At 40.6% G+C, this 22924-nt stretch overlaps 1 protein-coding gene across 26 annotated transcripts in view; it reads left to right on the top strand.

Moving 5' to 3' along the window:
* The window catches only part of KALRN (kalirin RhoGEF kinase), an 866834-nt gene that overhangs the window by 254365 nt on the left and 589545 nt on the right, over window positions 1-22924 (top strand). For all 26 annotated transcript variants that reach the window (XM_060198227.1, XM_060198226.1, XM_060198224.1 and 23 more), the window contains exons 3-4: window positions 1406-1520; window positions 22089-22281. In XM_060198227.1, the coding sequence (XP_060054210.1) occupies window positions 1406-1520; window positions 22089-22281 (308 nt within the window). The remainder of the gene's footprint in view (window positions 1-1405; window positions 1521-22088; window positions 22282-22924) is intronic.

Here is a 22924-nt window from a genome sequence, read left to right as displayed (position 1 = left end):
GTGATGTTTGTTTTGAGCTGAGGGTAAGGGGTTGTAGTTTATATATATGAATCGGCCTGGTGTAGGACTAGAGGAGGGAATGGTACTGAACCTTTTTTTCCCCCCATTAGATCCAAATTCTTCAGGTTTTGCGTCATCCTTTTCTCCTTGTGACATTTATATTTTCTTCTCAGGACTGTTCTGAAATTGAGTGAATTTTGTTTGTCAACCTTTCTCTCTTTGTGGATCCTAATCCCATAATCAAGGGAAACATACATGGACTCACACTTAGATGAGGAATTGGAAGTTCTGCCTTTCCTTGAAAGAGATTTCTCTTCAGAGGGATGGGCATGAATGTTCTCCAACCCTTCTCCCTCTTGTATTTGATACCCTTGTGATTTCTGCTCTGAGAGATATTTGGTCTTCACCCTGGGATTTGGGATGAGTGGTCCAGGAACATGACACAGAAGTGTGTGTTGTGTAATAGTCATTGCTATAAGGAGTTGGTTCTTATACTTCAGTTTTGTCCCTGTCTATTCCTGAGAAACTTGCCCCTGCTTCCTAGTCATATCTCCCATTAATGATGGAAACCCATATCATAGAATGAGTAAATTTGGCAAAATAGGGAAAAGAGAAAGCAGCCATATAAAAACCCAGCCTTCTAACAGGGATAATCATATTTTGGTATATTCATTCCACCATCTTTTTTCTTGTGTGATATTTAGAAACCATTTGTAGTCATCATGTGTGCATATGAATTTGCAGTAATTGAGACCTTGGAGATTCTTATTTCCAGTAAAAAAAGATTCATATGTTCCTCCAGCAGGAGTGATTGGTGGTCCTTGAGGCAGGCAGGCAGGCAGGGGTGGAAGTTTGATGGTGTAAAAAACATTTAATATCTTCTCATTGAATCTAAAAAACTCCCAGCAGTGCTTACCTAAATGAATTGATGCTTTTAGGGCTTCTCATCACAGTAGTCAGTGAATCCTGAGCACTCTCACCACATAGAAGTCTGCAAAGAGACCTCAGTGGGAGGTTAGATGTCTAAGATTCTAGAATTTTCAATGACTTGTTATCACCACCTTCATTATCATGTTTATAGAAAGCTAGCCTTTTCAAAGTGATTCCTTATATGCCATCTTATGAGTTTTTATAGCACCTTTGTAAAATGCTTATCATAATTTTCATTAGCATTTGGCAGATGAGCTATCAGAGATGACAAAAATCTTTCCCAGAGACACATTACCCACATCCAAATCCTATACACACCCTTGTTCTAATCTGACCAAATTTCTCAGCACCATTATTTTTGCCTGCTTCATCCATCATTGAATAATTCTTTCTTCTTGTCTTTCCACCTCTTCCTTTTCTTCTTCTATACATTTGTGATCAGTTTTCTTAAACTCCCCATTCTTTCTCCATGTAGGGGGACGTGATAAGCGAGGTGGACCCATCCTGACCTTCCCTGCTCGCAGCAATCATGACAGAATAAGACAGGAAGACCTGCGGAAACTTGTTACCTATTTGGCCAGTGTGCCAAGGTAAGGTGAAGGAGCATGGCCTGTGGGGGGAAGTCTGGAAGATGCAAATACCAGCAATGAAACAAGCACTTTCGAGCCAGTTTGGCATGAGCCCAGGGAGTTCTGGGTTGTTTCTACCCTTGGAATGGATTATAATTATTTCTGGAACATTACTACCCATTGTTCCCTGTCATCATTCCTATTGTTACTGCTGGGATTCATGTGAATGAAGGCATTAGAAGTGGGAACTGTGGGCAGAGGTGAAGGTCTTAGAAAAGAAAACCAGGACAGAGTTTAGATCGGGAAACACTATTACCTAGGGAGAAGGGAGGGGAGGCTGTTACTTTTCTTGGGGAAATGAGAATGCTGCCTGGTCTTTGGCTGGTTTGTATAATACATTATCTTGAATATATTAGTGACTTTTGTAGTTTGGGGCAAATAACTCCACTTGTATTATTCAGCCAGAGCCTTCAGTTTATTTTAACTTAGAAATTTTCAATGGGGTTAATAATATTGGTTCTTTGGGGGATAGCCATAAAATGCAGTCTTTTTTTGTGTGTGTGTGCATTATTTTTTTCTCTCTCACCACATAGAGGTCTGTGCCTATGGTATGTAAATATATGCAGTAAATTCATTATATTAAAATTTCTTTGAGTGAGTGGTTAAGGAGCAGTGTATAAGAAAGTCTCTTTAGGGGCTAGGGACAATAAAATTTAAATGTTAAGTATCACAAGTTTCTGAGTATCTCTGTATGGTACTGTTCATTAAGCCAGGTAGATGTAGACATTTTAAGAACACACTCTCTATTTATATTAGTGATTTAATATTGTTTACAAAATTATATGATAACATGGGTAATAACTCCACACTGTTCCCACCACCAGAATTCTGTGCCCTCATACATTCCATTGGAAACTGCAGTAGTTCTGCTAAGTTCACAGGTAATGGGTTGACTAGTATACATATTTGCCCATGTTTTCTATGGTCCTGCCTTCTCTTCCTTTCTAAGTCATACCTATGCCTATTACTACTTCCAAGTGTTCTTCTTTTTTTCCTCTTCTCCCTCTGGGTCCTGATGGAATTGCTCGGCATCCTCTGGTCATCTTCCTCTAACATTTCTTCCCCTGTGAGAGACCAGAATTCTTTTTGGGGTACAGAAGGTAGAAGTTCTGGCTTCTGTCATTGCTTCTCCACTGGACTTGAATGTTGACAGGTTGACCCATACCATGTGCTGTTTCTGTCTTTCCTTAGTGAGGTAGGGCTCTGGAGAGGTGAGATTCTGGGATACATTGGTGAGGTTGTCTGTGCAGGGAGTTCACATGGAAGTTACTGAAAACCAGTAAGATATAAAGCAGCACAAAATGTTTAATAAACAGGAGCCAAAAATTAGCAATAGAGCAGGTGAGAATAGGGATTTTAGAGTGGAAAGAAGCTAGGAAGTCTATTTTAGGTATATTCCTAAGGGCCCATGACTTCAGAAAGTTTTGCTTGAGTTTGATAGCTAACATGGAGGTTAACTAAAAATATTGTCTGATAAGATGCTGTCACATCTTATCAAGTTGAACAGGACTAGAAAGCTGGACTAGGCAGAGAGTAGCTCTCAAATTTGAAAAAAATATATAAATACAGTTAACTGTCTGTCACATTGATCTGAACCAGAGCCCATATATACATTCATATTTAACCTGTATTACTTATGAGTCCCTGTCTGTCTGAGCTCACAGTCTCTGGTCACAATTGGGTACATTGTAGGCTGCACTTATTTCAGGACCAGTTTTTCTTGAGGGACATAGTAGGGTGACCCAGCTTTCCTTCAGAGTGGGACAGTTCCTACCACTGCTAGTTCATAGTGAAGGTATGGTCCTGAAGAAGCCCACATGAGGACTTATGCTGATGGTCCTGATGGAAGTGACTAGTGATGGTGGAGAGGGGGATCTAGTAGAGGTCTAGACTCATCACATCTATGTGGGAATCCAGGGATTTCCTAACTACGGCTCCAGATGATGGTATGGCCTGGTATGACCAAAAAAGCTATCATTAAGTGAGACAGTCTCTTGCCCTTATCCTGCTTTTGCAGTCCCTTCTTTATCTGATGAGCTTACACTTAGTCCCGGTTTTTAAAGCATTGGATGTCATTCGTTGTACCCAAACCAGTATTTGGTTTATGGGGTCTGGCCGATGAAGATTTGGGGTCTCTATTTTGGAAAAAGCTAATAGGTCTATTTTAGGTATATTTCAGGGTTAGGGTTAGGGTTAGGGTTAGGGTTACACTTAGTCCCAGTTTTTAAAGCATTGGAGCTTACACTTAGTCCCAGTTTTTAAAGCATTGGATGTCATTTGTTGTACCCAAACCAGTATTTGGTTTATGGGGTCTGGCTGATGAAGATTTGGGGTCTCTATTTTGGAAAAAGCTAATAGGTCTATTTTAGGTATATTTCAGGGGGCCCATGACTTTACTAGTTTTTGCCTGAGCTTAACATCTAACATGCCAGTGACCTAAGTTATTGTCTGTGGAGATGGTGTCATAGTAGGAAAAAGGACTAGAAAGCTGGATCAGGGAAGAGAATAGCTCCCAAATATGGGGGAAGTATATAAATATTGTTAACTGTAAACTTCAATTTGATCTGGTGCCCATATTCAGCACAGTAGCCTATGTAACCTCTGCATCCCTGTAGGTCTGAGCTGGCATTCTGTGGTCATGGCTAGGAACATTTCAGGCTACACTAATTTCAGGACCCGTCTTCCTCAGGTAGTAGGTAGAGTATGTTGTCCAACCTGTCTTCAGAAAATGGAACATTCCCTGCCATTGTTGATCCACACTGAGGGCAAGGTTCTATAGGGGCCCATCAAGTGGTCCCTTATATTGTTCCTGATGGAGATGACCAGTGACAGTGGTGAGAGGGATCTGTTAGCAGTCTAGGACCATCATGTCTTTGTGGGAACCCCAGGACTCCCAGACTAGGGCTCCAGGTGATGGGATGGTGTGGTAGTGACTAAAGAGTCATCATTAAAGTATGCCAGTCTCTTGTCCTTATTCAGCTTTGGTAGTCCTTACTTTGTCTGACAAGGTTAGCTTTGGAGTGATTGAGGGACATGTAATAGGAGGTAGGTGAGGAGGGCATCTAGGTCTAAGTAGAGACTATTTAATTAGGTACTTTATGGTGTCTTTTTAGGTCTTTCTACTTGCTTGCTTCATTTATTGACTCACTGTAAATTATGAGACTCCTTTGCCAAATCAGGAAATCATAGAATGTGAGATACAGAAGTACTATGAGAACTAATCCAAGTATTTAATGTATTCTTCTTAGGAAATTGGGTCACTGTGGCATGAACATTGTTTGCAGGGGTTAGTTGACAGAGTTCTGCTTAGACATCAGTCTTTTAGACTTTTGCCCTGGTGTTCTTTTCCATCATTGCTCTCAGTTGTTGTGGTCTGTTTTCTATCTCTTAGTGAGTTGTAGTCTGTCAAAATGTATTGTGGCAAATAAGAAGTGGTACCTTGGACTTTCAGAACTGTGGTTTTGTCTCTGTGCATATTATAGGAGAAATAGTAAATTACAGAAAGGAGCTAGCCATATAACTCTTCTTATACTGTGAGATCTTGCACATTGTTGAGTAGGCTGATTAGGTTCTTGAAACAGGTGTCAGTGAGGTAAACACTGCATTTTAAACAGCTACAGGGAGACTAATGTAAAGAGAATTGGGGGTGGTCAGGGGCAGGTGGTAAAGTGGGCTTAAAACAGACAGAAAGTGCTTGCAACAATGTTGAATAAAGTGATCTTTACAAAGAAGATTGTGGACAAATAGACACTGAATAGTGTCTGTTATTTTTCTTTATGTTATCCACTGGGAACCAAAAAAGAAAAATAATGGTATTAAGCTAAAAATTAGATTTGGGTTATAGCTAGAGGTGAATTTCTAAACTTTGAGTGTATTAAATTTTGTACTGAAGAATAGAATAGTCCCTTCTTTTCTAGAAGTCTTTGTATGGAAGAAATACTTCCATTGATTTGGAAGCAAGGAGATGCCTAAATAACCAATGATTGATCTAGGTAATTTAGCAGTTTAGCCATCCAAGACCTAGACAGTTTTAAAAGCACTGTTGCGAAGTATGCTTCTAACAGTCATAAAACTAGAATTTTTCTAAGAAGTTTGTAAGATAAGTTTTCATGAGGACCCACGATGAACTCTCAGTTCTTTTAGAATCAGAAGAAATTGGAATCTCAGAAGGTATGAAGGGCAGTTTTTCTTTCTAGTTTATCATATCCCTATAATGTATGCATGCTCATTTTTCTCTAAAATAGAAGATGAAATTGTTGAAAGAACATTTTTCTTCATTCTGACTTGTTAAGCAAAGATAGGGCAATACAGTTTGGAAGCAAATAAAAAGGAAAATTTTTCTTCTATGTGAAGGGGAATTAAACTCTACAGGGGTTGAGAGGAAGGTTATGAAAAAGGAGAAACAAGACATTATCACTGAAGAGTATTAGGTGGGGGACAGGCAGGTGCACACCTAGTTAAGCACACAAATCACCATGGGGAAGGACCTTGGTTCAAGCCCCTGCTCCCCACCTGTAGAGAGGAAGTTGCACAAGCAGTGAAACAGGTCTGCAGGTGTCTCTCTTTCTCTGTCCCTCTCTCTCTCTTTTAAAGTTTATTGTTTTTTACATTAGTGATTTCATATTGATTTACAAAATTAAAAGGTACAATTCTGCACCATTCCCACCACCAATGTTCTGGATCCCCAGTCCCTATACTGTAAGCTACAACAGTTCTCCCAAGGGTGCAGATATGAGTTAAGTATTATTTCTACAACTATCTTTCTGTATTTGTATATATTTTCCCCCCACCCTTTTAGGTCTCCTTTTCTTTTCCATGTCACACATACACCTATTACTACAAACAAATGTCCCTTCCTTTTTCCTCTTCTCTCTCTGAGTTCTGTTGGAGTTCAGAGCCCTCTGGTCATCTTCCCCCTGTCATTTGTCCCCCACCGGGAGTATGGATCAAAATTATTTTGGGGTGCAAAAGGTGGGAGTTCTGGCTTCTGTAATTGCTTCTCCCCTGGACTTGGGTATTGCCAGATTGATCTATACCCCCAGCCTGTTTATGTCTTTCCCTAGTGGGATATAGCTCTAGAGGTGAGGTTCCAAGACAAATTGGTGAGGTCATCTGCCCAGGGAAGTAAGGATGGAATCATGATAGCATCTGCAACTTGGTGGGTGAAGGGCGAAATGATATAAAGTGGGACAAAATGAATAATGAATAGGAATCAAAAAGTAGGAACAGTGCAAGTCAGAACAGGGATCTTCAGGTAGAAAGAAGCTAAAATGTCCATTCTAGGCCTGCTAGGAACTTTGAAATTGTTCTACAATTCTACAGTTCTTTCAAACCTTTAGAGTTTTTTTTTTTTTTTTGAAATATTAGCAGATAGTTTAATGGAAATTTCCTTGTAGGTGACTGTTTTTTCTGCTTTTAAAACAATCCCTTGGGAACGCAGCAGGTTATGCATACCTGGTGCAAGCTCAGGACCAGCGTAAGGATTCCAGTTGGAGCTCCCGGCTCCCCAACTGCAGGGGAGTCACTTCATAGGCAGTGAAGCATGCCTGCAGGTGTCTTTCTCTCCTCTCTGTCTTCCCCTCCTCTCTCCATTTCTCTCTGTCCTATCTAATAACGATGACATCAATAACAACAACAATAAAAAAAAAGGGCAACAAAAGGGAATAAATAAATAAATATTTAAAAAAGAAAACAATCTCTTCATTCTTGTTTATTGTCATTTTAAGTTCTTAGGAACTTTCTTGCTCTGTATCTAATCTTTCAATGTTTTAGAAAAAAATTCAGCATAAAATTTAAAACTCAAAGTGGAATTTTACCATGCTCAACAACATACTTTCACTCCCTCAGCCTCCCTGAGTAAGTTAAGGCCTGGATTTTGTTTCAGATATTACATTCATCTTAAATCCTAAGAGAACTATTGTCCAATCTCCTTTGGGCTCCAGGGATTTGAGGCATCACTTGTGAACAAGGTTTCTCTTGGGGGTTGACAGTTTCAAACAGTTGTAGTTATTCTTCGGAGATCAGTCTTGTACTTACTATGAATGAGACCTTTCCAACTTTCTGTTGATGCACTTCCATTTCTATCTCCTGGATCTTCTCTAAAATTTTTACCATCTTGTTCCAAGAAAACATAGACTCTCAAGATGGTAAGGGGGTCTTAAAATTTTTTCATTTAAAAAATAGTAATGGGAGGGCAGTGGTACACCTGGTTGAGAGCACATATTACAATGCACAAGGACTTGGACTCAAGCCCTCACTTCCCATCTGCAGGGGAGAACACTTCATGAGCAGTGAAGTAGGCAGGTACCTAACTTTCTCCCTCCTTCTCTCTTAATATCTATCTATCTATCTATCTATCTATCTATCTATCTATCTATCTATCTATAGATATGTATATATATATATATATTGTTGGATAGAAATTGAAAGGGGAGGAGAAAGAGACAGACACCTGCAGCCCTGCTTCACCACTGTAATGCTTCATACTGTAATATAAGCACTTAACCAGATGTACCTGACTCCTTCTCTCTCCCTCTCTTATCTCCCTTGCCCTTCTCAATTTCTTACATCCTGTCCAAAAAATATATAGAAATAAAAAATTTTTTAAAAGGAAATAGTGGCCACTGGGAGTGGTGGATTTGTAGTACCGGAACCAAGTCCCAGCAATAATTCTGGTGATAATTAAAAAAAAAAATGCATGTGACACTGGTGACTAAACCAAGAGCCTTATACATGGGCATCACTGCTGAGTAGTCTTTCTTGTTTATTTTTTTTTTTTTTGCTCAATGTACATAAAGATGGGGGTTGGAAAAGAGAGAGAGAGAGAGAAGAGAGAGAGAGAGAAAAGAGAGAGAGAGAGAGAAAAGAGAGAGAGAGAAGAGAAAGTCATTAAAGTTCTGCCTTATGACCCAAGGAGTTCCATTTGTGGTTCCAAGGATTAAACTCAGGACCTCATACATAATAATAAGGCATACATGCACTCTTATCTGCAGAGCTATATTCTGACCCCCTTAAAATCTTCTAATTTAACATTCTAACAACTCCATTCATTCACTACAACAAATACATACTGAGTACCTACTAGAGTACAGGATGTGGATAAGGATCTAGTAAATTCTTCTCTGTCATTCATTCTACATTTACTTAATTTTTCTGTTCTTCTGGCCTGCCTTCTGCTTGCTGTTAGTTTTACATAATGGGCTGGAAAGGAAATTCACAGATATAATCACCTGATGCATGTCTCTTGAAATTGAAAGGCAGAACAGAAAATCTAGCCTGAGAGTAAACAGTTGTACTAGGATGGCTCACAGTGTAGATAATCTATCCACTGTGATTATTGGGAGTTTCCTATGTTTTAAATAGAAAAACCTAAGTGCCTAGTGAAGAAATCCTGAGTTATATTTATTGTATTGAATTCTTCCTCTAATTTTCATTATTATCTTGTTTTGTCATGGTCATTTTTCTGCTTTTTCCAAGGGCACCAATTGTTAGCCTTTTGATGTAACTGCTATTTATCTCTGGTCTTAGCAGTACCACTGATTGCTTTGGTATGCTGGTGTCATAATGATGACAAGAAATTAAGATGGACTATCTTGTAATGCCAGTCAAATCAAGGTGCCAATATCCACAGCTTATTATTTGACAATATTTGTTCTTGTTCTACTGATTTCAACAAAAGATAAATTGAAATCACAACCAGCACTGTCTTTATGTAGCATCACCAGAAAACAGGAAAGAATAATTAGAGAGAACCAGAAAGGACAGCTAAAAGGTTGAGGAGGTAAAAGCTGCAAGGGATTCCTCTCACTATATTTAATATGAGAAAGTCCACAATAGCCAAACTGTCATACTGAGTATGTTTTCTTCTAAAAAGAGCCTATTGAGCTGTGCTATTAGTATCCTGCCCTTTGCTCTGGTTTCATTTCTTAAAACAAGATATGAAGAGAAGTGATAGAAGTTTCCAGAGAAAGAGGACAAATGGAAACATTGATCTAAAATATACCATTTCAGTTCTAGTTTTAATTTTTTTGCTTCTGTGTATTTATTTATTTATTTTTAGTTTTTATTATTTATTTAATAGTGTTTTACTAGTTTATAAGATTATAGGAGTTTAGTTCCATACCCACCATGAAAGTTTTGTGAATTTTATTTAGAATATTTAGGCATGTGGTCCAGGAGGTGGCACAGTGGATAAAGCATCGGACTCTCAAGCATGAGGTCCTGATCCCCGGCAGCACATGTACCAGAGTGATGTCTGGTTCTTTCTCTCTCTCTCTCTCCCCTATCATTTCTCATGAATAAATAAATAAAATATTTAAAAAAGAATATTTAGGGAGTCGGGAGGTAGCGCAGTGGGTTAAGCGCATGTGGCGCAAAGTGCAAGGACCGGCTCAAGGATCCCGGTTTGAGCCCCCGGCTCCCCACCTGCAGAGGAGTCCCTTAACAGGTAGTGAAGCAGGTTTGCAGGTGTCTATCTTTCTCTCCCCCTCTCTGTCTTCCCCTCCTCTCTCCATTTCTCTCTGTCCTATCTAACAATGACATAAACAACAACAACAACAATAATAACTACAACAATAAAAAATAAGGGCAACAAAAGGGAAAATAAATACTAAAAAATTTTAAAAGAATATTTAGGCTTATAATTACTATTATAATTATCCATGAATTTCTCAGTAGTAAAATTTTAAGTGTCCCTATTATTAGCTATAAGTAACAAAAGTTCTGAAGAGCAAATAACTTTCTGTATTGATGGTAGAGATTATCAAATTACACTAATAACTACCATTGTTAGTGGTCCCCTTTCTTGGAGCCATATCCTTCACAGGAAAGTGAAGAGAGATACTTAGGGTAGACATAAGTCACTGGGACTCAGAGCTCAAGCCTGTGTCTTCTTTGTCAGGAAATATATGACTCTCAGGTAATTTGAGAAGAGTTTAATTAAGGGACACTTTACAACAGCAGAAATAAGCACCAGGGACACTAGAAAGATTTGGATTCCCAAGTTATCGTAGGAATAGAAATAGCAGGGACATAGACGTTGTAAGCCTGATGGGTAAGGTGAAGGGTAGTTCTTAGACTCTAGTGAAGTATAGTTGTGTACAAGGTGTACACAACAGAAGCAATGGCCTTCAATAGAAGTGTGCCACCAATTCATGGTGGGACACAGGAAAATGAATACTTTTCATTTCACTGTCCTTGTTTATCAGTGATTGAATGCAACCAAAACCAGGAGACAAGGGAGCCTATTCATACAGTCCATGTGGATCAGCTTCCCACTGGGTAGAGGGGAGGAGATGGAGGGGCAAACTGAAAATAATAGGAAGGAAGAAACTTTGTTTACATTATTTAACATTCTTGGTAAAAGAAGGTCTATTCCACGAGAGTATTGTGAGAAGATGATCTAGCAGTCTTTCTAATGCTCAGTCACTCAGAATTTGTTAGCCTGTCAGGCTCTTAGTAGAAGGTCATCATGAGTAGCATATGTATACACATTTATAACAATATTTGTTATATATGAAGGAGTAGATATATCATATATATGTAAATCATGAATTATAGTAATGAAATGAATATATTGAGGCTAATTCTTTAACTTTAGAAGCAGAACATTACCTCACCATTGATGCTATCGATACTTGTGGCTCTTCCCCACACCAATCCACTGCTTCCTATAGAAATAACCACTATCTTTGCTTCATATTTTCCCTTCTGTTTTTTTCTGTTGATTTATCATTTATTTTCATAAACAGTACATAGTTTTCTTTTTGCTTGTTTTAGAGCTTTATAAAAATAATATTGTACCTGTGTCCTGGAGCTCTGCTACCCCCAGAGCCCCACCCTACTAGGGAAAGAGAGAGGCAGCCTAGGAGTATGGATCATGCCCATGTTCAGAAGGGAAGCAATTACAGAAGCCAGACCTTCCACCTTCTGCATCCCACAATGACCTTGGGTTCATACTCCCAGAGGGTTAAAGAATAGGGAAGCTATCAGGGGAGGGGATGGGATGGAATACGGAGATCTGGTGGTGGGGCTTGTGTAGAGTTGCACCCCTCTTTTTTAAATATTTTAAAATATTTATTTATTCCCTTTTGTTGCCCTTGTTTTATTGTTGTAGTTATTACTGTTGTTGATGATGTCGTCGTTGTTGGATAGGACAGAGAGAAATGGAGAGAGGCCGGGAAGACAGAGAGGGGGACAGAAAAATAGACACCTGCAGACCTGCTTCACTGCTTGTGAAGCGACTCCCCTGCAGGTGGGGAGCCGGGGGCTCCAACCGGGATCCTTACACCAGTCCTTGTGCTTTGTGCCACCTGCGCTTAACCCATTGTGCTACCGCCCGACTCCCGAGTTGTGCCCCTCTTACCCTTTGGTTTTGTCAATGTTTCCTTTAAAAAAAAAAAAGTATTGTGCCATATTCAGTTTCCTGTGACTTGATTATTTGAACTACTGTGACATAAAACACATTGATGAGTCTCCAAGTATAATTTTGAGTAGAAGGAAAAGCCTTTAAGGGAGTAGTGCAGCGGAATAAGTGCACATGGCGCAAAGTGCAAGGACAGGCGTAAAGATCAGAGTTCGAGCCCTGACTCCCCACCTGCAGGGGAGTTGCTTCACAAGCAGTGAAGCAGGTCTGCAGGTGTCTTTCTCTCCCCTCTCTGTCTTCCCCTCCTTCCTCCTTACTCTCTGTCCTATCCAACAACTACAACAATAAAACAACAAGGGATAAATAAGTAAAAGATAATGAAAAGAAGGAAAAGCTTTTTTAATGTTTTTTTAATTATTATTATTTATTGGGTAGAGACAGCCAGAAATTTAGAGGGAACGGGGAGATAAGAAGAGGGAGGTAGACAGATACCAACATCCCTGCTTTACCACTCCTGAAGCTTTCTCCCTGCAGATGGGGATTGGGGGATTGAACCTGGGTCCTTATGTACTGTAACATGTGTGCTCAACCAGTTGTGCCACCACCTGTGCTGTGCACTTTATTTTTCTAATACCTGGAGTTTATCTAGGATATGGCAGTTAAAGTCTAACCATTATTATTGTTATTACTTTCAGACTTACATTATTGCAGTGTTGTGCTTTCAATACATGAACTTAAAACTTGCAGCACTTTGAGATGAGTATGATTAATCTGACTTTCCTTTTTTCATTCTTTCTCCCTTTTTTGTTTTTGTTTTAACTGCCACCAAGTCTATTGCTGGGGCTCAGTGTTGACACTACAAATCCACTGCTCCTGGTGGTCTTTTTTTTTTCTTTTTCTTTTTCTTGGATAAGACAGAGAGAAATTGAGAGAGGTGGGGGAGATAGAGAGGTAAAGAGATACTTGCAGATCTGCTTCACTACTTATGAGCACCCCCCCCACACACACAGATGGGGACTGGGGGCTCAAACTGGGATCCTTATGCATGATAACAGGTGCACTTATACCATGTGTGTCACCGCCTGGCCCCTATTATTACCATTTTATATACATGGAAACTGAGGCTCGGCAAGGTTAGATAACTTGCCACTGGACTTAGAGGCCAGAGACTGAATTTTTGTTCACTGAAGAGAGAGGAGGCCAGACTGAAGGAGGCAGTGGTGATGAAGCACTGGGGAGAGGAAGAAGGATGAAGTGGGTATTGAATTGGAACAGGGCAGTGAATGAAGATAGTAAGGAGATAAGGGCACAGATTGACGACCTTTTCACCAAACTGCTTTCTCTGAGGTTCTTATTTGAATTGTGATTTTTTTTGTAGGTAGGAAATATAGGTGGTAGTTTACTGAAACCTGGACTTGTGCTGTCTAAGGCAGTGATGGTGACTGTGGAATGCAGAGCAGTGGGTGGTGGGTTCCTGAGACTTCCTCTCCAAGACATTTCTGTTCAGTTATATTAATTGTATTGTATTGTATTGTATTGTATTGTATTGTATTGTATTGTAATTTAATTTTTTGTCACCACCTGTGTTTTACCACTCTGGGCCTACTTTTTCATATATATGTATATGGGAGAGAAGGAGGAGGAAGAGGAACAGAGGGTGAGAGGGAAAGACACCATGGCACCAAAGCTTCCTCCAGTGCAATGGAGGCCACCCTTGAACACTGTTCAGATGAGCTATTTTGTTAGTTCTGTGCTCAGCTTTACGCTCATGGACATTCCTTGTCTGCACTCATCTGTGGAAGTTATTCAAGTCTGCTTTAGTGACCAAGTTATGTCAAAAGATGTAATGAAAAAAACAGAAGTAGTTAAGATCATGGAAAATGTTTAAAGACAATAACAGTATAGCCTCTGAAAAAATAGTAGCAGAGATTATGAACATAAGTAGCCTGAATTGGTGGGGATAGTATCTATTCTATGCCAGGAATGGTCACCCTGTTTCATTTTTTGAGTCTGGAATGTCTCTTTTAGACATATTCCTGGTTCTGTGCTCACTTCTCAGCATCAGAGGCACATTTCTGGCAATTAACTGTCATACATTTTGAATTTGTATTCATGTCCCTGTCCATGCCACCACTGGATTTGTCAGGCCTGTACTTCTGCTGCCACAATCCCTAAGAGGGCAAGGGTCAGAGGGTCTATTGGTAATCCTGTGAAAAGCAGTTATGCATGTGGTAGGGGATAACCAGTTGTAATGCTTCAGATGCAGAAACGGGCATTTGTGATTCCATGGAGTACTATAGCTGGAAAATCAGAGGCAGGAACCGTATGATCATGAAGTAACTATGAGAAATGTTTCTGGTTATTCCAGGAACCAATAAACACTTTCAGATGATAATTCATGGACCTGACACTGGGTTCCTTATATTTTTCTACTATGTCTTCACTGTGACCATTAGAAGGGATTTTGGGAATGGTCTTTGACTTTGTGGGTGTAGAACTAGGACTAGTACAGAAGACTGTGAAAAGAAATATTGACCTTGAAATTAGATAGGAGATTCCAGACCAGGAAGAATAGACTACAGAACACTACCTTCTGGGTATGAAAAGCTTCATGCTTGCTGACAAAGCAAGGGGTGGGGATAGATATAGATAGATAGATAGATAGATAGATAGATAGATAGATAGATAGATAGACATAAATAAAGATAACACAGAAACAAAGCTTCCTTAAATGCAATGGGAGCCATGTGCTAACCTGGGTCACATAATGGCAGAGCAATACACTATCCAAGTGAGCTTTCTTTTCAGACAGTAGAGACTAAGAAAAAAAGAGACAGAGAGACACCCGCAGCCCTGCTTCACCACTTGTGAAGCTTTCCCCCTGCAGGTAGGAACTGAGGGCTTGAACCCAGGTCCTTGAGGACTGTAATGTGTGTTCTTATCAAGGTGCACTGCTGCATGATCCCAGTAAGGTCTAAAAACAAATAATAAAATGAAATGAAATATAACTCCTACTGACTTACCTTCAACTTTAGGTAGATTTGAGATTTCCGTTTCCTTAGAACATGGTTTTCTCTCTTGGGGCTTCTCCTGTCTCCTGACATACTTGTCACACAATCTCTGGTTGTAGAAAACTTCTATACCAGTTTGTGCCGTAGCTTTTACTAAAAGAATGTCTGCCTCCCATTACCTACAGCACGCCATCTTATCTCTTCTGGGATTGCTTTAGACAAAACAGACAAACTTTTTCACCGTGTCCTTCTTAGAAGTTCGTAACCACCAAAGCAGAACAAAATAACCTGAATAAAATCTTAAAGACTATTGCATCTAGAAAATGCATCAGGCCAGAACAGCCAGAACAGCTGGGACAGAGAGGAAGGCAGAGCTTCCGGGCAGAGGACAAAGCATGAGGAACATGTCAGGGAGACAGGAGTAGATTCTCTCATTGAGAGGGAGTATTCCTATTTCTAAATTAAGCAAGTCGATTGCCAGCCCACTTCTCCCAGAGCCCATATGGGAGCACTTTGCCAGCGTGTATGGTGACTCAGCTCGGACAGATGTTTTTTTGGATAATTTACTGACAGAGCCCAAGAGGGAGTCCTGATGGACTCTTTTCCTCTTTTCTTTTCTCACAGAGCCTTCCTCCTGTCCCTGCCCTTGTCTCCTTCCAGATTAAATGAAGACTGTTCTCAATTTAGAGAGCTATTTAAAACCAGTGATTTGTCTCCCTCTGATCTATGGGACTGTCCTGTGCCATCTGAGCTGGACTCTTGTTTGTTCTCATCACTGATAATTTGTGTACCAGTTTTTCCCAGAAACTCCTCTTGGCTTGGTGCATGAGGGAAGTCTAGGCCTAATAATGGGACATGACCAACCCAGATTCCCTGCCTAGGAAGAGAACATCCTCTCATCTGAAGAGTGTAGGCTATTTTCCTCTGTAAGAAACTCAGGTAATTGATGAAGAGAAACTCCATGTTTTGACCTTGGAAGAAGGCACAAACACTCCTCCCCTGAACTTAAAGGTTCTTGCAAATTGGTCAAGATCTTTTTTTTTTTTTTTTTTTGCCTCCAGTGTTATTGCTGGTGCTCACTGCCTGCGCTACGAATCCACTGTTCCTGGAGGCTCCCCCCCCTTTTGTTGCTTTTCTTGTTTTATCCTTGTGGTTATTATTGTTGCTGTTATTGCTGTTATTGTTGTTGGATAGGACAGAGAGAAATCAAGACAGGAAGGGAAGACGGGGAGAGAAAGAAGACACCACTTTACCACTTGTGAAGAGGACCCCCCCCTCTGCAGGTGGGGAGCTGGGGGCAGGAACTGGGATCCTTACTCCGGTCCTTGTGCTTCGAGCCATGTGCATTTAACCTGCTGCACTACTGCCCGACCCCCAAAATATAATTCTTTACATACACAAGACCATCGTTCAGTTCTTATATACACCAACTTGGGGAGAATGATCAATCACCTCACTTTTAATTTTTCCTTAAAATAATTAAGAATTAAATAGGGTTATCACTGGGGCTCAGTGACTGTATAACCCCACCTTTCCATGTCATCATTTTTTTACTTTTTCTTTCTTTTTGATAGCGTGTGAGAGAGGATGAGAGATAATGAACCACTACTACTGCCACCGCTGGCACCACCCCACCCTGATTTTTGCAGACTAGTGAGCAAAGGTTCAGTTCTTCCTTTCTGGGGAGACTTGCTATCTGACGGAGGTTCTAAATCCAGTGAAGAAGACAAGCTAAATGTGCTAAATATTGAACAAGTATTACTTGAATTTAATCAGTTAAATGGACTTAATTTGTGATAGCTTATTGGTGGTAAACTTGCACATGGATATTAAGAGAAGTAGGTGGATTCGAATACTGAATTTTAGAATACAGGGAGGGTTTTGGGCAGGTCAACCTCTTTAAAAGAGTGGGTGCTGGGGCTGAAATATGACTTACCTGGAAGAAGACACACTTTGCCACAAGGACCTGGGTTTGAGCCCCCAGGCATCACTTGGGAGTGGGCTGCATAGCAGAAGGTGACATCACATGGCATAAGGGACATGTTTTAAATGGTAGAGTGGTACTGTGTGCTTTTTTCTTCTCTATCTCTACTTAATTAAAAAGGGGAAAAAAGGAGTGGTGAAGTAGTACAGACTTGAAGCCCTAGTGGCATAAGTGCAGTCCAGAGAAGTGTAGCGATGTGCCCAGGGTTATACTTGACTAGTGTGGTTGCTAGAACCAGTTGTAGCAACCTTTTACTGCCTCCTGACATGGACAGAAACTGTGCGACAGCAGATAACCCCCCCCCCCCCCCCCCAATTAGGCACCATGAGCAGAGGAGTGATTCCACTCCCACATGAGGCTTCAGAGCTATGGGTAGGTGCCAAGACACTGAAGAGCCCTGTCTGTTTTGCTTCAAATTCCAAATATGTCCCTTCCCCAGGCTTCCTCTGTGGGGGTTTCCTTGGCCTCTTGTGCTCCCAGGTTTGCACCTGCACTGGAGCCGGTCCAAGCCTTTCTGCTCTGTGTGTGATAGGACCTTGTCAGTGCCCCTGGCTGGGCAGCCCTGTGGGTGTAGAGGGAAGGAATGCTGGCTGCAGGATGAGAGCTGTCCCTCCAGCAACAAGCTTTCTTTTCCTGTGGAGAATGCCCAAGAAGGGAGGGGGTGATGACCCAGAGGATGACTGAGCAAGGTGTGTTTGAGGGTGTTTGTGTCTGATTAGTTAAATAATTTATGATGCCTTCTTTTTCTCCCAAGTTTCAATGAAGAATATATATATTTATTTTTCTTTAATTTTTATTTAGAAAAAGAAAACACTGAAAAAAGCCATAGGACAAGAGGGGTACAACTCCAAACAATTCCCACCACCATAACTTCATATCCCATCCCCTCCCCTGATAGCTTTCCTATTCGTTATCCCTCTGGGAGTATGGACCCAGGGTCATTATGGCGTGCAGAAAGTGGAAGGTTTGGCTTCTGTAATTGTTTCCCCGCTGAAGATGGGTGTTGACAGGTCAATCCATACTCCCAGACTCTCTCTCTTTTTCTCTAGTCGGGTGGGGTTCTGGGGAAGCGGGACATCAGGACACACTGGTGGGGTCGTCTGCCTGGGAAGTCCGGTTGGCATCATGTTAGCATCTGGAACCTGGTGGCCAAAAAAAGAGCTAACATATAGAGCCAAACAAATTGTTGACTAGTCATAAACCTAAAGGCTGTAATAATTTATATGAAGAGTTAGGGAGTCTCCATTTTATAGATAGTTACTAGTCCTATTTTAGTTATATTCCAAATAGCCCATGACTATACTAGTTTTTTTCTTTTCTTTTTTTTCCCTGAGCCTGAAATCTGATATGCAAGTGGATCCAAGTTATTGTCTGGGGAGATGATGTCATGGCTGGAAAAAGGACCACAAAGTTGGATCAGGGAAGAGAGTAGCTCCCTAATATGGAAAAGGGGTATAAATATTTTTGACTGTAAACCCCATCAATTTGATGAGGTCTAGGACCCATATTCAGCTTAGGAGCCTATGTGACCTCTCCATCCCTATAGATCTGAGCTCACATTCTCTGGTCATGAGTAGGAATGTTCCAAGCTGCCCCAGTTTCAGGACTCATCTTCCTCAGGTGTAGCATAGAGTATGTTGTCCTGGTTCCCTTCGGAGGATGGAACATTCTCTACCATTGTTGATCCACATTGAGAGCACAGTGTTCTGGGGGCCCACAAAGGGTTCTGTTTTGTTGTTCCTGATAGATATGACCAGTAACAATGGAGAGAAGTCTAGGCCCATCATGTCTGTTTGGGAATCTGAGGACTCCCTGAATATGGCTCCAGCTGATGGGGTGGCCTGATAATGACTAAAGAGCCATTGTTAAAGTATGCCAGTCTCTTGTCCTTATTCAGCTTTTGCATTTTTCACTTTGATAAGGTTACCCTTGGAGTGAGTGAGGGAAGTATAATAGGAAGTAGTTGATGAGGGTATCTAAGTCTAAATTCTACTCCAAATTCAGTCAAATCCTGCTTTTAGTTTTCCTTTCTTGTATTCTTTCTCAACATCTGTTAATGAGTGGTAGTATCCCATACTCACCTTTTGTCTTTCTGATTTAGCTCACTTCTAGCTCCATCCAAGATGGTTCAGAGAAGGTGGGTTCATTGTTCTTAAGCTTTCTCAGCCATTCATCTGTTGTTTGGCACCTGGTTTGCTTCTAGGTTTTAGCTATTATGAATTGTGCTGCTATGAACATAAGTGTAAACATATCTTTTTGGTTGGGTATTATGGAATCTTTGGGGTATATCCCCAGGAGAGGGATTACTGGGTCATATGGAAGGTCCATGTCTACCCTTGTGAGAGTTCTCCAGATTGCTCTCCACAAAGGTTGAACCAATTTACATTCCCACCAGCAGTGCAGAAGGGTTCCTCTGTCCCCACAGCCTCTCCAACATTTGTTGCTGCTGTCCATGTTGATATATGCCATTCTCACAGGAGTGAGTTGGCATATATCAATGTTGTCTGTATTTGCATTTCTGTGACAATCAGTGACCTGGAACAATTTTTCATGTGTTTGTTAGCCTTTTGGATCTCTTCTGGAGTGAATATTCTGTTCATATCCTCTGTTCATTTTTGGATGGGATCATTTGCTTTTTTGTTGCAAAATTTGCTGAGCTCTTTGTATATTTTGGTGATTAGTCTCTTGTCTGATGTATGGCAAGTGAAGATCTCCTATTCTATGAGGGGTCTCTTTGTGTGATAAAAGCTTTCACTTTGATGTAGTCCCATTAGTTTGTTTCTGTTTTAGTCTTCCTTGGAATTGGGTTTGTATCATCAAAGATGTCTTTGAGGATTAGGTGGGAAAGTGTTCCACCAATGTTTTCCTCTAAGTATTTGATAGTTTCTGGTCTGACATCCAGGTCCTTGTTCCATTTGGATTTGATTTTGTTTCTGGTGAGATAAAGTGGTTCAGTTTCATTCTACTGCATGTTTCAGCCCAGTTGTCCCAGCACCATTTATTGAAGAGAGCCTCCTTCCTCCACTTAATACTTTGGGCCCCCTTATCAAAGATTAGTTATCCATCAGTGTGGGGATTTAATTCTGGGCTTTTTAAATTTGGTTCCACTAGTCTGTGTACCTATTTTTGTTCTAGTACCAGGCTGTTTTGATGATGATGGCCTTATAATAAAGTTTGAGATCTGGGAGTGTGATGCCTCCATTTCTGTTTCTTTTACTCAAGAAAAAAGTTGTGAGGAAAATATGAAATAAAGTGTTAAATACCCAACCAACATGCATAATGGGGAATAAAGCACCTTACTTGTAACCAAAGGTACAAAGCAGCTTAGAAAATGTGTCTATTTTAACAGAATGGTGCTAATTCAGCCTTCAGCCACTAGGCCTCTTTTCTCCACAGTTAATGAGAACTTTCTAGAGAATATTAGTACCTGATTGTTTACTTTGTTTACTTTTTCAAATTATTAGTGAACAGTGTGTAACCTGCTATAGACCACTGCATTTAGATGCTGGGATCATCCATAGCTAGCTCTTGGTAACAACTTTGACTCTTTGCTATTAGGAACAGAGGTTCTTGTTTCTGCAAAATGATAATTAGTTGAGAAGTAAGGAAACCAAACAACCATCTATAAGGAAAATGTGGGGCTCACAGTTACCTGACAGTTCCTGATATACATAGGCAGGAAACAAATGTGAGTCAAGTTACACCTGTGAGAATGGCCTACAAAATGGAAAATGTCAAGTGTTGGTGAGGATGTGGAGAAGATACTCCACACTGATGGGAATGAATGCAAGTAGCTTCCATGCTCTCTTCAGGGACACAAACTCTGAATGTGTCCCCTACTCTGAGTGCTCCTCAAGTGATACTTTAAAAAAATGAGGGAGTCCAGGCAGTAGTGCACCTTGTTGAGTGCACATAGTACAAAATGTTAGGATCCTGCAAGGATCCTGGCTTGAACCCCTGGCTCTTTACTTGCAGAAGGAATGCTTCACAAGTGGTAAAGCAGGTCTGCAGGTGTCTTTCTCTCCCTTTCTGTATCTCCCCTCCTTTCCCAATTTCGCTCTGTCCATTTTTGTTGCCCTTGTTGTTGTAATTATTGTTGTTGTTGCTGCTGCTGGATAGGACAGAGAGAAATCGAGAGGGGGAGAAAGATAAATACCTGCAGATCTGCTTCACCGCTTGTGAAGCGACCTCCCTGCAGGTGGGAAGCCAGGGGCTTGAAACGGGATCTCCTTCACTTCATGTGTGCTTAACCCACTGCACTACTGCCTGCCCACCCCAACCAAAGTATATTTTGAGTTACAAAGTGAATAGGTTAAATAATCCCTAAAAAAGGATATATTAGTCAAGAAGATGAGAATACCCCTCCCAGCTACTCAAACACAATTTTTCTAAGTAGAGACTTTTAAACTACTTTGACTATTCTTCTCTTCTTTTAAGTCTTAGGAGATGTAGTTCCTGATGTATTATGAGTAATTAGTATGATTCAACAACCTGATTTTTTTTTTAAAATTGATATCTTGAACTGTAAATAATACACCTTAAAAACAAATACAGTGGTTAAAATATTATTCCTACTTTGTGTATTATCTTAAATAAAGTAATAGATTATGTCTAGAACCTTATTTTGAAAAAAAAAAAAAAAGCTCACCCCCAGTCTTGGTTCAGTGGTAAAGCATACAGGTGCCTGGCTTTGATGTATATGAGGGAAGGACAGCACTCACACCAAAGGACTTTCCATGCTAAATTTAAGTGCAATGAGGGCTCCTGGTTTTTTTTTTTTCCCAAAAGATTTTTGGCAAATCAGGAAAAATAGGATCGATCCCAGGAGGAAATGAATTAAGAAAATAAGCAAACAAACAAACAAAAATTGTAAGTGCCCAAACAGTAGATATCGCAACAAGTGCAATTAACTTTAGGGAAGACAAAGTTATTTCCTAAGTACTGAGAGAAGGCAGAATGCCCTAGGTCAGATGGAATTAATCTAGAAATTTTTTTTTTTTCTGAAGAAGTACATTCTGAGTTAGACTGGAAGGTAATGGAAACCTGGTGTGGAGCTGGTTGTTCCAGTGTACAAGGAATTCAGGTGTTCAGATTCTTTTTGATTATGTCCTCCAAAGTCTCAGCTACCAGGAGTGTGTAAAAAATCTGTCTGACCTCTGATTTCTCCACAGTGAGGACGTGTGCAAACGTGGCTTCACCGTCATCATCGACATGCGGGGCTCCAAGTGGGACCTCATCAAGCCCCTCCTTAAGACACTGCAGGAAGCCTTTCCAGCAGAGATTCATGTGGCCCTCATCATCAAGCCTGACAACTTTTGGCAGAAACAGAAGACCAACTTTGGCAGCTCCAAATTTATTTTTGAGGTGAGCCAAGTGTCTCTCTCTCCCTCTCCCTCTCCCTCTCCCTCTCCCTCTCCCTCTCCCTCTCCCTCTCCCTCTCCCTCTCCCTCTCCCTCTCCCTCTCCCTCTCCCTCTCCCTCTCTCTCCTCGTCTCCCCTTCTCTCCTTCCTCTTCCATTTCTGCCACTTTTACATTTCTTACTTCTGTTTCTCCATCTACCCTTTGATGATACCCAACATGACAAGGGATGGCATCACAAATTATTTGGCTATTGTGACCTTACCAGTTAGAATCTAGGGAGGAATAAGAAACACAGAAGTGCAATATTAATAGGAAGTCCTATTTATTAGTAGTATAAACTTGAAACCATTGACTCTGGACTGAAATTTTATAACTTGTGACTAATTATTTAGCAAGATTTTATATCAGTTGATCTAATAACTCTCTCTCTCTCTCTGTGTGTAATTTTTTATTGCATTCTGCAAAGGCAGAATCCAGGACTCCACACATACTCAGTGTCACTGAATGGCCTCCCAAAGTTTTTTCTTTTTTATTTAAGAGAGAAACATAGGGAGAGAAAACAGCACCATACACCCTCTATTGAGTGCCCATGTACTCTCTGTGATACTCTCAGTTGGCAGTGGATCTTGAACCAAAACCTGAGGAC

The sequence above is a fragment of the Erinaceus europaeus genome, chromosome 9, assembly GCF_950295315.1.
Source record: "Erinaceus europaeus chromosome 9, mEriEur2.1, whole genome shotgun sequence".
NCBI lineage: Eukaryota > Metazoa > Chordata > Mammalia > Eulipotyphla > Erinaceidae > Erinaceus > Erinaceus europaeus.
The sequence above is the reverse complement of the archived record's forward strand: the minus strand, read 5'-3'. Positions and strand labels throughout refer to the sequence as shown.